This window comes from Chanos chanos, chromosome 7 (genome assembly GCF_902362185.1).
Source record: "Chanos chanos chromosome 7, fChaCha1.1, whole genome shotgun sequence".
NCBI classification, from domain to species: Eukaryota; Metazoa; Chordata; class Actinopteri; order Gonorynchiformes; family Chanidae; genus Chanos; species Chanos chanos.
The window spans coordinates 46,117,901-46,133,662 of NC_044501.1; the positions used below are offsets into that span (position 1 = coordinate 46,117,901).

Genomic DNA, 15,762 nt, shown 5'->3' on the forward strand with positions numbered 1-15,762 from the left:
TTCATAACTTAAAAACTTCAAAGTATCGAATTTGCCACTGACACCTTTAATGTACAATATCCTGTTTCTACAAATAATCTGTCGATTCAGCAATGCTTGAATCGAGCTGAGATGACCGTTAAGGACAGAATTTTGCCAAAATATTTGAAAGTGTTATAAATCTACCAAGCCAGATATTAACACTAAATATTTGTGATGTTTTTTTGCCACTCAGAATTTTCTGGCTACAGAACCTTTCTTTGTATGACAGACAGGTGAGCTGACATACACTACTCACGTCACAGAAGTTCATGGTGAATTCAGGTTTTTCCTCCGAACAGAGAAGTGAAAGAAATCATCTGTGCATTTCCTCTGCGACAGTTTTAAGAGAGCGTCGACATTTTAAACGAGGAACTGTTTGGTTACACGAAGTTCAACTACTATTTACTCGTATTCATTTCCTTTTCATGGAAAAAATGGAATTTGAGCACTAATTTGTTGAATCAGGGTGAATCAAGGCAGCGGTGAGTGCGCTTTGATTTATAAGTTCTTTCAACAGAGATGTGTGACGTCGTTCTTATTAACTTGTCGATTACTCGGTGTTCATTTGGCGTTAACTTGCCAGTGGCATTGCGCTTACCTAAAAAGACAATCATTTGCGTAAACTAACGAATCAATATACATGTATGCGTGTTTTTAACACATACAAGGTCGGTTTTCTGTGCCATTTCTTACAGTGAGTTACATCTCATCACGTGAGGACGAAACGACCCTACTTCCTCTTGAAGTAAGAGATGGAGTTGTCCAGCTATCCTCAGCCTGCTTTGATTCACAATGACAGACTGACATCATGGGAGGACATCGACTCGGGAGGTTTCGGGCAGATCTTCAAAGCCAAACATGTTGAATGGGGGTTGGATGTCGCCATCAAGCTGCTGCACAGTGACAATGAGTAATTAAACTACGTTATTAATTTATCTGTGGAACTGAGGTCACTGCCTACTTCCCTTCAGGGTCTGACCTGCCCCCCCCCCCCCCCCCCCACCCCACCCAAAAGATTGCTTGTATATTGTTTAACTGATTGATTGTTGAACTGATTGTTCTAGCAGAATCCAAACGTACCATTTAAAAACATCATTACTTTCCTCTTGCTGAATATTAGATCCTCCAAATCTATCCTGAGGGAGGCTGAAATGATGAAACAGGGAGGACACCCTCACGTGCTGAGGATCCTTGGAATTTATGAGGGTCAGCCACCGAAGAGATGGTCTTCCTCTCAGCTGGGGTTGGTGATGGAGTTTATGGAGAGAGGTTCTCTGAAATCTCTTCTGAACAAACTTGAAGGACCTCCGCCATGGCCCCTGGTGTTCCGTCTAGCCCACCAAATCGCCCTGGGCATGAATTACCTCCACTGTCTCTCTCCTCCCCTTCTCCACCTGGACCTGAAGCCCAGCAACGTGCTGCTGGATGACAGCCTCAGTGCCAAGGTGAGTCCTAAGCCTCGGAGATGTCCCTGTCCCGATTTCTCTTCAGGGCAAGAGAGCAGAGTGGTGACTGTGAGTTAAGAATTAGTGTTATCATGTGTCAAACATGTTACAATGTGTCCCTGTCCCTTATCTCTTCTTAGCTCACCGACTTTGGTCTTGCCAAAGTAGTCCGCAGTGTTTCCAAGGCCATGGGAGATGATGGTTGGGAGGAAGGTGGGACACTTGAGTACATGCCCCCTGAAGCATTCACTGAGTCTTTAGGCTCCTACAAGCCCAGCTGTGCCTCTGACGTCTACAGGTAAGGAAAGGCGAGCGACGATAGGACTAATGTAATGTATGGGAGACTTGTGCTTGCATTGCAATATATGAAGAATAATGACCTGATGCTTTTCTTTTCTGTCTGTTCATTGTATGTCAGCTATGGCATTCTGTTATGGTCGATCTGCACTGGAAAGGAGCCCTACTCAAGTAAGAACGGAAGCATGAAAATGCACACGCACAGGCACACGCACACACACACACACACACACACACACACGCACGCTCGCAGGCCTGGGTGCATGCAGGCACTCTCATCACTGTTGTCTGTGCTCCTTTCTTAGATGTTCTGTCATCTATGGTGAGGTTCCATATTCCAAGGGGTGATCGGCCCTCTCTGACTGACAGGAGCTTGGACTGCAGTAAGGTTGTAGGACTTCAGGGTCTGAAGGACCTCATGGGGAAGTGCTGGCATCAAGACCCTAAAGCAAGGCCATCTTTCCGAGGTGAGGTCTCGTTCCCTCCCGGTTCACCCACAGCACAGCATTTAGGTTTATCTTTACAGCCCTTTGATGTCATTGCCTTATGTCTCTAAACAGATAGTTCCTGAATTCTGATTGGCTCGTGCTGTGCTTTGTCCCTCAGAGTAACTTCCCTTATAAAAATGGTTGCTCTCTGGAATGATAGTTACAAGTAAACTTAATGTGGCTGATTTGGGATGTATAAAACATTGTGTCTGTTGGGGAGACTATTTTTTTTGGCATGTGCATTACAGATAACTTTCATTCATTCATTCATTCATTATCCAAGCTGCTTACCCTAATTGGGGTCACAGAGGGTGCTGGAGCCTATCCCAGCGCTCATTGGGCAAAAGGCAAAGAAACACCATTGGACAAGTTGCTGGTCCATTGCTGGGCACAAAAAGCTTAATTATTTAAAAATAAAAACATGATGAAAGTGTGCTCTTACTGTGATTTTAACACGTGTTAGCTGTGTAGTTATGTAAACTGGTGCCTCGTCGTTTCATTGGACATGTAAGGATTGCCCTTTTTTCTTCTATATGAGGACATGAAAAGTGTACTGCTGAAGTTTGTCGTAGCACCTTTCTGGTGACATCAGTTATTAGAACTTTGCCGAATGTGTTGCTGTATTGTGTTGCGCTGTGTTGTGCTGTGTTGCGCTGTGCTGTGTTGTGTTGTGTTGTGTTGCGTTGTGTCGTGTCGTGTCATGTGATGTTGTATTGTGTTCAGGCTGCCTTGAGGTGACTGAGGTGGCGTATGAACAGAACAAACCTGGAGTGAGCGACGCTGTCCACATGGTCCATAAAATACTGGTATTAAACTCATCTCAACACCAGATCTGTGACAGCTGACTATATTCCTGTCATGTGACGTGTACCAAAAAAAGCATGGGTCAAATGAGAACAGTAATGTGGGGTGTAACATGTGTGCAGTAGGGGGCGTGGAACAGTAGCTGTCACTTGTTGACAAACTTGCCCCTTGTGTCAGCGCCCTATAAAAATAAGTTCATAATAGGTTAGTGCTCACAAAAGCGCATTACCTCAAAGCTACTGGAACTGAATCGAATCAAATTGAATTGCCCATGTCTTCCAGGATTCAAAGAGAGGCAGCAGTGGAATGGAGCAAAACTTTGAAAAACTCCACATATCCCCCCCTCAGCCTCAAAATGGTATGGCCCATTCACTGATTAACCCCCTTTTGTGATCAGCTGTGGTGTATCTAAATAACCATATGTATTTCTCTTTGTTTTTTTTGACAAACAATAACTGGGTGGACGTGCTCTCGTGGTTAATAAATGGATCCTTATTTATGTAGTCTTTTTTTTCATTCATATAGCTTGTCTCAATGCTGTCCCTATGAATTACGATAGGACTGGACAACATTCCACACAGGTAATTTGTAGATGTGTTTTTGACTATATTAACATGAGCTGGATTACAGGCAAAGTTAATACCATTTTAATCTCTGTTAACCATCGTTGCTGTGCTGATTTCTTACCTATTTCATGGACACAAATTGCTTTCCTGATAATAAAAAAAAAAAAAAAAAATTGATAAATGTTGCAAGAAAGTTCTGCTTAAGATGTTTGCTGTCTGTTATTTTTTAAATTATTATTATTATTATTATTATTTTTTTTTTTATTATTATTATTTAGGATTCAAGCAACAGCCCATCATCGAAGTCAAAAGAACGGGGTGAGAGAAATGATCTCTCAGTTTTTTTAACGGTGGGAGAGTAGATCTCGAAATCGGAATGCCATCGGAGTTAATGTTGGACATTCTCTCTTTTTTTTTTTTAACAGAGCTAGGCCAGCAGTCACCACGGGCACCCTCATTAACAAACAAGTCCAACCTGGCTTCGAAAGCTCCCATGACCAATCGTAAACCAATACCTCCAAAACCCCAGGTTTGAATATCTGTCTTTCTCTGGCAGTATGCTCATGTGTTAACAGAAGGCCTACACAGTCATTTTACAGATGCAAGTACTCATGTAAACTGAGCACTGGATTATTATTTTTTTTTCAACCTGCAGCGTCAGTTTTCCAACCCTGTTACCAACACATGGAACCCATCAGGTCAGTACCAAGTGAAATGTCAGATGTTTTCTTCCAGTTAAAAAACAACAAGTCTGCCCGTCTTCTCCTTCACGAATGCTGCTCTTGAAGTTTTATGGTAAAAAAAACAAAACAGTCACACTCCCCTGACTTCTATCAGGGTCAGTTTATATGTAGGAAAGAAGGCAAGAAGAGGGAGCTTCTTTACAATGTTGGATGCGGGCTTTTCTTTTCAACAAGCAGTTGAGTGACATGGAACCTGGCCAATCAAATCATCTGATTTTCTTCCTATGTTTAAATAGGAACTGAAACTAGGTACACAATAGTATGGTTCAGTATTCTCTATTTTTTTCTCCTTTTTTCACATCCCAGGTGGCATCTACATTAACATGTCTTCTGTGACTGGACTCCAGATTGGGAACGATAACTACATGAGTATCACTGGCCGACAGAGGCACCCTACAGCACCCCCTAGTGTTAATGCCTCAAACAAACAACCAGAAACACTGAAGAGAACCTTTAATGCTTAACGATTCTCTCTCTTTCTCTCTGCTTTTGGCACACAATAGGCGCTTTTGGACCCAAGGAACTTTTTCATAGTGCTTAGAACGCTGTTTTGAGGGACTTTTACTTAAGGATAGGTACTCTTCCAGCACAAAAAGAACCATGAAGGCAGGGTTTCGGCTAGTATTTTTTCTTGATGTCCGCAAAAAGTTCATTTGAGACTAACGGGTTACGTTTATGTTACAAACACAAATATAATGTGCAGCTAGGTTGACGAAAGAATGACAATGACCTCAAATCAGTTTGACTTTTCAATGAACAGTAACGATTAAGCAAAACCTCAACATTAGCCCCTAAACTGTAGGCCAGTAAGACATCTGTAACCTGTGACATCTGTAACCTGTGACATCTGTAGCCTGTTAAAAAAAAAAAGGCTAGGCCTACATGGCATCAAATGCCAGCCTATAAGGCTACCGGGTAACCTTTTATTTTCTCCTTCCATAGTCCGTTGTTGCCGACTTGAAATCACACGTCTCAAGTGTGTCTTTGCAGCTTGCAATACGCATCAGCCCTGTCACTCTCTCCTCCTCCAGGCTGTTTCGCTGTCAAAACACAAATGCCCTGTTTAGGGATAGCCTTCGTCATAGCTACGTTTTATATGAGCATTATTATCATACATTTTGACTGGCAAGTTTTTAATTTAGCGTTTTTTAAATACATCTTACTGGGCAAAGACCGGTATGCAACTGCCATTTTTAAAAATCCTTGTAAAATGTCACTTCAGCATTCTTACTGGCAGTGCGAATGCAAACAGAAAAAATGTAGTTCTCAGGGGAGCTCCCCAGTGGGAAGTTCCTCTCGATGAGTCCCTAGAACTGTTTGGTTTGAAAGTGCCTAATAGGGTCCTTTACACTGCAGGAACTTTTTTCAGAGCTCAGGAACTTTTTTTCCTCAAAACTCAGGGGCGTATTCAGGAACTAAGGGACTTTCTTTTCCACTATTGTAACCCAGGCCAATTTCTTGTTCCTGGGCCATAATTTCCACATCCTTTTTTAGTTCCTATTCCAGAGAAGGTACTTTACTCAATGGCCCTGGAACTATATGGATGGAGCTTGCAGTACTGAACTTGATTTTGATTGACCAAATGCAAGCTTCACAGAATGATCAAGGAGACCAACTGCCATTTTTAAACACTGAAATTAGCAAGCATTTCTCCTAAATTCTGGCACTTATGTAGAGACCGTGTGAGCTGCAACAAAGTTACTAAAATGGAAAACAGCAACAACACACGATAAAAGCAGAGGTAAAACAGACCAATGAGGAGGTGCCAGCCTTCCTAAGTATTCATTAGGAGTACAAGTTTCAGGGAGAATTTGAGTTGTCAACTCTGTATGAAAAGCTGTATCAGAAAATTTCATTGAGTTTAGCTAAACCGTGCTTACACCCTGCTGCTAGGTGGTGCCGGACAGAAAATTTTACAAATGTGACAGGATTACAAAAAGATTAAATATCACAGTAGCTGAGGTGGCTCAGACAAATGAACCAGTAAATAGTTCAGCTCCTTTGAAGCAAAACTTGGCCTTAGATTTATTCTGACACGGTCACTTATCTCTAATTGACATAGGACTCACGGTTACTGCGGTGCATTCCACACGAACAGGAACTGTTTAGTTTCCATTCTGAACTGTTATGGAACTCTTTCATTTCTCAGGAGGCTCCTGACCCTTGGTGGAAAAGGGGCCAAAATCAGAAAGGTCAAAGCTGCTGTCCTGGAAGCCTGTTGTTATTGTCTTAGTGCTAAAGCCTTTGATGTGTGTTATGAACCTTAAAGATGCTACTCCTGAGCATCTGATGCACTGTATGTTTTTTTGTCTGTTTGGTTGGTTGTTTTTTTAGTGTGACATTGGTAAATAAAGGTCTACGCTAACCTGAATCAGGACTTTGGATTGTCCCGCTTTGTTGTATTGTCTGCTCCATAACTGCATTACTATAACTGTTTACTGTACTGTTTCATTTGTAACTAAGTCACTGTGAAAACCTCTGCATTAAAAAAAAAAAAATTCTTAAAGAACTGTTTCTGTACTTCTTGTCTATTGGCCAGTGCTCTGGAGAAATCCCCTGGTCTTACAATCCTTCCTTCAATAGTATCAATCCTTAGTGCTGGATGAGTGTTTGTAGTGTGGAGTGAGTAGCCGCTATTTTATCTTTAGTTATGCTAACTGTGCTAAGTTCTGGCAAGGTTGTTTAAGGCTTCTGGAATGGGATACCTTAGGCAGATCCCATGTCCAGTATCAGAGGAGTTCTTGACACGCGGCTTTTATTTGGTTTAACAGGAGGTTAAGAGGTTCTGTGGGGAGGAGTGAAGGAGTCGCCTGGCCTAGCTCTGTGCTAAGTTTCACGTGAGTTTACAGCATTGACTCGGGTTAAAAGAGCACTGCTCTGAAGTGGGCGTAACACAATTACAAAAAATAATAATAATAATTTGGGCTCAAGAACTGCATTCCAAAGCATCCAAACACTCACGTTTTGGTGCTGCAAGCAAATCCTTTTCCGCATTGTGACGGTCTCCCGTAGAGACGCGGAGCGTTGACGCTAATACGCAGTGACAATGCGTGAGGGTGTTGTCAGCAGGGTCTTGGCGACGCTCACGCACCATCTGTCACTGGATACCAATATTTGCGTGATGAGACGTGTTTGGCAGCACCTAGAACTCACTTTCCCAATTTCCTCATCCAGCAGCAGTCATGAAGTGGGCGTGAACGGACGGGAGCAGGGTCGTTCTAATTACAGTACAAACAGCTGTGCTGTGTTGGCATAGCGACAGAGAGAGAGAGAGAGAGAGAGAGAGACAACCTGGCGATGTAAAGCTGTTTATTGGCTGTGATGAGGACTATCATTTGCATACAGAAAACTTTCAGTCCCTTTAGCGACATGCAGATGGACATCAGGTTACTGGGCCCAAAGGAACCAGAGGGTATAAAATGGTAATAACACGCATGACAGCAACCCTCTACTGAGTCACTGGATTCCCCGTTTACATGCTTCAAAGACCATTACTGAACACGTTAAATGACTGACCCATGGACGACAGACAGCAAATTAACGGTGTATATACATGTTTCAGGGCTGAAGCCTAAATTGAAACCTAATGAGTAAATAGCCTTTGAATAAGGGGCTGACTCACACAAATACACACCCATACATCTCTCTCTCTCTCTCTCTCTCTCTCTCTGTCTATAATGGAAAGACTAGAAAGCCTGAGAATGTAGAGTATTTCCATCCTCCCATGAGGTTCCCTCGTTCTAATTTCAGGTAAGCCTTGTCCCCCCTCTCCATGGTAACCAGCCCTGCGTTTGTGGCTGCCTCACGGGTCACGTCCTGGTCGCCGGCAAACGCTGAGATCACTGGCCAGCCATTCAACACCAGACTGACCTGAGAAAGAGAGAGAGAGGAAGAGAGAGAGAGACAGAGAAGGAGGGAGAGAGCTGTCAGAGTCTGCTGAACTGTGAAATGTTGCGTTTGTTTGCGTTTGAATTGTTGTTTGGTTTGTGTGTACCTGTATTGTCTGTCTGTTGTAGACTTTGACCACGTGGAAACTGAAGCTGTATACCCCTTTTCTTGGAGCTAAAAAGATACTTCGAGCTGGATCAAAGTGACTCCCAACATTTACCAGAACCTTAAAGGCAAAATTACAGACAAAGAGTTCAGGAGAATGGACCCCCCCCCCCCCCCCGATCTTTTACCATAGCAACAAAATTATTTTTACTCGTGTTATGAATCCATGTTCTCATTCATATACATTCTCGTCCTCATACACAAAAACTCACTCTCTCACTCACTCCCTCACTCACTCACTCACTCACTTACACTCTCGCTCACTGACTCACTCCCTCACACAGACACACACTCACTCGCTCACTGAATCACTGACTCACTCACCCACATACTCACTCTCTCACACACTCGCCCACTCACTCCCTCACACACACACACACACACACACACACACACACACATACTCACTCACTCACTTGCTCACTGACTCACACGCGCACACACACACACACACACACACACACTCTCTCACACTCTCACTCATTTGCCCTTCCCTTGCTAAGCTTAAACACTGTATTGACTGTGTTCATCTGTCTGACCTGGTCGAAGTAGATGGTCATGGTTCGATTGCTCATTTCAGACGGTTCATGATTGGTGTTCCGAATTGCGGAAAAAGCCACGCGGCCTGTCCCAGAACGCACAGACATTCCCAAAGCGTTCCCTGCCGGTTCTGAAGAGGGTGTGGAATCACAGACGACTAAACACTTCCCCTCCAAAACAATAGGCTCGGTGTCATTCTGAGTCTGTCCCTGGGCCCCCAGTGGCTCCAGCAGCAGAACCAAAGCCCCGTAGACCAGAGGGAACCAGTAGGCCCATCCAGGGCAGGTCATTTTCTGGACCGAGTCGAACATTTACGCTTGCAGGAATGAAAGTTACAGTTCAGATACGCTGCTGTCGCGACAGAGATGGACAGAACTCTGCATGAAATGATCTGTAGGTCTCTTCAGCCGTTTACGCGGATCTCAAAGGAAGCATCAGGAATGGATGCACTGGCTTCTTATCCTCTGGCTGATCCTCCGGTTTTCCTAGGAATGAGAGTGAAGTTATTTTTGTCTCCGTTCTCTCTCCGTAGTGTCTGCCACCCTCTCACTCCGCGACCCCCTCTCCTTCAAGACTTCAGGGATCAAAGGTCAGCTGCTTTACGAGGAGAAGCTGCAAATATGCAATGAATTAAACTGCTACTTTCACGGTTTAGTCTAGAGAGAGAGAGAGACACAGAGATAGAAAACGAGAGAGAGAGAGAGAGAGAGAGAGAGAGATGATGTCATGTTTTGGCTGTGTGTCAGACAGTGTCACCAGTGTGTACATACACCAGCTGGGCTGAGGAGGCCAAACTGGATAGCATTACAACCACAGAGAGACCATCTGTCTATCAAACAAACGCACCTAAAGATTCCTACACACACACACAGATACACACACGCATACGCACACGCACACACGCACACACACACACACACACACGCACGCACACACTCACGTGCTCTGACAAACTGAAACACAAATATACATACACAAGTATACATACATCCTAACACACACACACTCTCAAATCCAGGTGCAAACAGGTGAACACACACACACACACACACACACACACACCAAACTGGCCAAACAGGCCAAACTGAATAGCACTACAAGCACAGAGAGACCATCTGTCAATCAAACAAATACACCTTAAGATTCCTACACACACACACACACACACACACACGTGCTCTGACAAACTGAAACACAAATATACATACACAAGTATAGGTACATCCTAACACACGCGCGCGCACAAAAGTGCACACACGCCCACACACACACACACACACACACGCACATGCACATGCACACACATGTACACACACACAGAAGTGAAACATCACTGAACAGCTGATAACTCATCTCTGTGCCTTTCACAGAGCCCTAAAATCACTCACAACTCTCCATAAACCTATACTGCTTAGTACACACAATAAAAAGACTTAAATCTGTATTGCTTCATGCACAGAGTAAAAATGCTCTAAATTGTGCTCTTGCATGTTAAATAGACTGTAGCTTTTTAGGAACACACACACGCACACAAGCACACACACACACGCACACACACACACAAATCTATGCACAACCTTAGCGTATTGCCAAAGTGGCAGTGCACTCAAACACTCGTTTTCAGACTCTCTTACCAGACGTGTGTGCAGAAATTCATCTCCAGAGAACAGCAAATTGTCCCATGACATCTCTCTCTCCCTCTCTCCCTCTTCCTCTCTCCCTCTCCCTCTCTCCCTCTCTCTCTCTCTCTTTCTCTCTCTCCCTCTCTCCCTCTCTCTCTCTCTCTCTCTCTCTCCCTCTCTCTCTCTCTCTTTCTCTCTCTCTCTCTCCCTCTCACCCCCCCCCCCCCCCCCCTCTCTTTCTCCCGCTCTCTTGTCATGCCAGGAACCCCTCCAGTCAAACAGACGTTTAATCAGATCCCAAATCTCTCTCTCCCTCTCTCTCTCTCCCTTTCTTTCTCTCCCTTTCTTTCTCTCTCTCTCTCTCTCTCCCTCTCTCTCTCTCCCTTTCTTTCTCTCTCTCCCTTTCTCTCTCTCTGTCTCTCTCTCCCTTTCTTTCTCTCTCTCTCGCACTGTCTACTTCACCAATTCCTCATACATTCCCTCTTTTCACTTTTTTTGTTTTCTTTTCTGCTCCCATGTTCTCTCTCTCTCTGTTCTTTTTCTTTCTTTTTCAAAGCCCAAATGAGTAAATGAGTAATTTTTTCCACCATCTAAAAGTTTTTTTGACCAAGTGTGTGTTGAGGTAAGTCCGATGTGACAGCTAATGGCTATTCCGCTTGTGCTTGCTGATGACTAGACGGTACCCCTAGCCTCATGTGACTCCACTGTTTACAGACAGACTGATAATGACAGTAAAACTGATTTTACTGCATGTGACTCCACTGTTTACAGACAGACTGATAATGACAGTAAACTCATTTTTCCTTGATGATGGATCACGGCTTGTAGCGTGATTGTCAGTCCAGTCCTCCGTTCCTCCTGTCCGGTTACCAGTTACAAACTGGTTCTGTGTTTTACGGTGGTCTGACTGAACAGCTGCTACCTCCAGTGTAGCAGTAACACTTCATTTGAAGCTAAGGGCCTTGGAGAATGACAACACTTTATAAACATGTGCAGTCTTCAAAGGACCCTGACAATATACAGATTTTTAGGATGACACGGTTCAGTTTTGAACTGTCTGTAAGACCTTTTAAGTCAAAACTCAAGTTACATGCTTTACAAAAGCTTTGTAATGAACCACACACATACAAATACAAGTATTTCTCATTCTTTAACACCGTAAGAACAAAAATAAGAAGAGTTTCAATCGAAAAATATATGAAAAATGGGAAAGTTGGGAGTAGTGAATGAAGAATCCAGTTTGTAGGTGTGTGTTTTAGCTCTTCGTCACCTGATCCCAGGCATTTACAGCACTAGCCTCTCACATGTGTGTCCCAAACGCGTACAGACAAATCGCTGATCCTAGAACTGTGTCTGATGCGTGAGAGGTCGATGGTATGAGGGACGGCCCCTCATGGGCCCCGACTGGCCAACTGGGCCCTGTGGCTGCGGGTCGGTGGGCGTGACCGCCTGGTTACCCGTCGCACAGATGATCAGAGGGGCGGTATTCTTCCCGTTGTCATGGAGACAGGGGTTAAAGTAAGGGTAGACCGTCTCGTTGAAGGAGCAGCCGCTGAACGTGTAGATGTGAGATTTGTTCTCCACGTCATAGAAGGACACCAGGCCCCCCTCGTAGTCCAGGAACACCCCCACCTTTCTGGGTGTGTGCGGGAGGGAGAGGGTCACAGAGGGTCCAGCACATGCGTTGAGGCTGGCCCCTTTCCGTCGACACACCGCCCAGAACCCCTGGTCGGGACGGACTGTGATGCCGCCCTTCCGGTTGATGGACTCTCTGGCCACGCCCAGGTCCCAGTCCGTCTTGTCGCCAACCTGTACGACCCAGTAGCGCCTCCCCGAAGAGAAGGCCTCTCGTCCCAAAACGCAGACACAGGAGTCGAACCTGCGCGGGTCGTCGGGGAGCGGGCGGCTGAGCGGCTGGTAACTCAGACTCACCTGCTTGAGATCAGCAGACAGGATCACCCAGGGCGAGGCAGTGACTGGGTCAAGGGTCACGTCGACTGTTAGAGAGGCAGAGGTCACAGGTCACACAAACATGCATGCGCGCGCACACACACACACACAGGCACACACACGCACACACATGCTTGCATGTGTCTGTGTGTGTGTGTGTGTGTGACACAAATGTAACTATATTTTCAAGAGTAAGAGTAAGATCAAGAGTATAGATATGACTATCGAGACACCAACTCACCTGAATGTTGTTGAGCATGTCTCAGCTCTGGTGTGAGAACGAGAACATAAAAAAACAAACAGTCAATTAGAAAATATCAGCACAAAACAAACAAACAAACAAAAACCTGCATGAAAAACTTTAAAGATCTGTACACACCTTCTTCACACAAAGTCTTCTCTTGGCTGTTTAAAATCTCCTGTAGCTTAGACACAGCTCTCCTTATGGATGCTGGTCTGTGCTCTGAGGGAACACTGATCTCAGACCAGTTTTTCATGTGTGGAAGTGTGGTCAGAGATGAAAAACTCTACAGCAACAAAAGAAAACAACTGATCTCAGACCTGATCAAAAGTAGAGTCTGTCTTGACATCCCTGTGTTTTTGCTGCACTACAGAACCTTAACTGACTATGTATCATAAAAGCCTTTGTAAGTGTTTTGGCACGCAAACAAATTTCTCATTGGATAAATCAGCGTTCTATATTCAAATGAGATCATTTTCATTGGCCGTCACTGACCTGGAAGAGTTGGTATTGGTCCTCGCTGTTTGAAAGGCACTCTAGTTCAGTGCGTCTCTTGACGAGCTCATTGATTTCTTGCCGTAGCTCCTGAGTGAGGTGACCAGCTCTCCTCTCCACCTCCCTTTGTTTCTCCTCCATTTCCTCCACCAGCTCTGCCTGAAGCCTCTCGACAGAGCGCAGCAGAGCCATGAAAATCTGCTGACCGTTCTCAGTTTCTCTCTCTTTGCTGAGCTGGTGGGTGAGAGAGAGAGAGAGAGAGAGAGAGAGAGAGAGAGAGAGAGAGAGAGAGAGAGAGAGAGAGAGAGAGAGAGAGAGAAACAGATTTAGTAAAAAGTTTGTGCTGCAGGAGTATATTTAAGTGCTTTTGATTCAACAGATCAATGTAATTAGGAGCATCTGTGCATTACAAACAAAGAAATACATCAGATTACACAATTCTTATGGAACATAAAATGGACAACTCCAGTCCTGGGATTTTAATTCTGAGGAGCATTGGGGTTTTTTGTTTGTTTGTTTGTTTTGTTTTTTTCTTTTTCTTTTTTGTTAAAATAACTTTGCAGTTATCACTGTGACCAGCAGGTGTCTCCAGAGAGCGGTGGGGCTCAGAGAGGAGTCGCCCGAGGGAAGACTCACTTTGCTGAGCTGCAGTGAGTGCTCAGTGCTCTCCAGCTTCTGCTGTCTCTCCTGGATCATCCTCTCAACCTCAGCTTTCGTATCACTCAACTCAGCCTATGTGAGGGACGGAGAGAGAGAGGGAGAGAGAGAGAGAGGGAAAGAGAGAGAGAGAGAGAGAGAGAGAGGGGAGTGATAGACATGCATTCCTAAGCACTGATTTGATATGAATTGTAGCTTCTTTTTTTTTTCACAGTAAAAATGCTAATTTTTGCATGCGATTTTTTTTTTTTTTTTACAGTTCCCATAGAGTTTGAATTTAACTCAAAACAATGGGAATAGATGCCAACCAACAGAGAGAAAGAGAAAGTGATGTAGACAGTGGAACTGACACGTAGCCATCCAGAAAATTCCCAGTCACTCAGAGACAGGTGGCTGTGTGGTATGCATGAGTCGTGGAGGAGAGAACAGTGGAAAATGACCAGAGATCTCCGTCAGGGCTGTGAATAGAATAGAATGAAAACAGAGCGATTCTTTTTCTCTTTCTCACCCTCATCCTGGCGCTCTCTCTGTCTGCAGGCACTGTGTTGTGTCCTCTGTGTTCAGTCTGTGCACAGCGTGAGCAAATCACTTTTCTGTCGTTCCTGCAGAACAGCTCCAGTGGCCTCTGGTGGAGCCCGCACTGCCGACCCTGTCGCCCAGGCGACGACCCACGCGTCGTCGAGGCTCTGACGGCTGCGCCTTCCCCGTCCCCCTGACCTTGCCTGACCTTGACCTTCAACGACCTCTTAAAGTGCTCCGTGATGTCAGCCAGGCCACGGTTGATCCGCAGGTCCGGCTGTCGTGGGAAACTCTCTTTGCAAAGCGGACACTCGCAGCGTTTCTGGGTCTCCCAGAAGCGACGAATGCATGGCAGGCAGAAGTTGTGTCCGCAGGGGATGGACACAGGCTGGTTAAACACGTCCAGGCAGATGCAACACTGAAACTGCTCCTCTGACAGAAGACTGGCCATGGCTTTTGACAGACAGCTCTCACCGAAACCTGGACCAATCAAAGACAGACAGTCCAAAGGCGAGAGGTGAGATGTCTTGTCCTCAGGGTTTTGATTTGTCATATACTTTGCAACAATTCACATCTTGTTATGGCACTATTCAGCAATTTGCCTCAGACCTTTCCAATAAATGAACAAACAAACAAACAAACAAATATTCATCAGCAACTGTCATTTCTAACAACCACAACAGCATTTTTCCACAAAGTGCAAAGTAGTTGCTTAGGTATGTTTTCTTTAAACACGCAAAAGATTTAAGCCTAAATGTTAAGAGACTCTAAAGATCTCAGTTTAAAAACTCAAAGACAATAAGGATTTCTCTCTAAATACTCAGAGACTCTAAAGATTTCAGCCTCAACACTCAAACACTCTAAAGATCTCAGTCTAATCACTCAACAACCTTAAAGATTTCAACCTAAACACTCAGAGACTCTGAAGATTTCAATACCATCCAGCAATTTGCCTCAGACCTTTCCAATAAACAAACAAACAAACAAATAAATAAATGAACAAACAAACAAATGAGTAAACGAGGACGAACCATGAGACAAAGATTGTCAGCCCTTCCCAGTTTCACACACGTCCAGCAGAGGCAGCGTGTGACACAAGGAATGTCACTAAACTGGAATCACCTCTCCAGGCTGTAACGATAAACACAAATGTTTCCGTATCAAACTGGTTTATGTGTTTTCACATGAGGTACCGTCACCTCAATACGTCTCTCTAGGATAGCTCCAGGACAAGAGTCACCTCAATACGTCTCTCTAGGATAGCTCCAGGACAAGAGTCACCTCAATACGTCTCTCTAGGATAGCTCCAGGACAAGAGTCA

The 15,762-nt window shown here is 44.6% G+C and overlaps 3 protein-coding genes across 3 annotated transcripts; 1 reads left to right on the forward strand and 2 right to left on the reverse strand.

Moving 5' to 3' along the window:
• Positions 1 to 471: 471 nt before the first annotated feature.
• LOC115816496 (receptor-interacting serine/threonine-protein kinase 3-like) lies at positions 472 to 4,828 on the forward strand. The gene is made up of 9 exons (XM_030779450.1): positions 472 to 503; positions 717 to 931; positions 1,142 to 1,466; positions 1,607 to 1,764; positions 1,885 to 1,934; positions 2,069 to 2,230; positions 2,975 to 3,057; positions 3,338 to 3,413; positions 4,671 to 4,828. The coding sequence occupies exons 2-9, from the start codon at positions 774 to 776 to the stop codon at positions 4,826 to 4,828; spliced, it is 1,170 nt and encodes a 389-aa protein (XP_030635310.1). The 5' UTR covers positions 472 to 503; positions 717 to 773.
• Positions 4,829 to 8,036: 3,208 nt separating this feature from the next.
• On the reverse strand, positions 8,037 to 9,268 carry LOC115816497 (cerebellin-1). Its single transcript, XM_030779451.1, has 3 exons — positions 8,957 to 9,268; positions 8,359 to 8,478; positions 8,037 to 8,234 (listed from the first exon to the last, which is right to left on the reverse strand). Exons 1-3 carry the CDS (start codon positions 9,266 to 9,268, stop codon positions 8,037 to 8,039), a joined length of 630 nt encoding a protein of 209 aa, XP_030635311.1.
• Positions 9,269 to 11,920: 2,652 nt separating this feature from the next.
• On the reverse strand, positions 11,921 to 14,892 carry LOC115816498 (E3 ubiquitin-protein ligase TRIM39-like). Its single transcript, XM_030779452.1, has 6 exons — positions 14,431 to 14,892; positions 13,902 to 13,997; positions 13,266 to 13,499; positions 12,909 to 13,056; positions 12,771 to 12,797; positions 11,921 to 12,576 (listed from the first exon to the last, which is right to left on the reverse strand). The coding sequence occupies exons 1-6, from the start codon at positions 14,890 to 14,892 to the stop codon at positions 11,921 to 11,923; spliced, it is 1,623 nt and encodes a 540-aa protein (XP_030635312.1).
• Between the last annotated feature and the right edge of the window lie 870 nt (positions 14,893 to 15,762).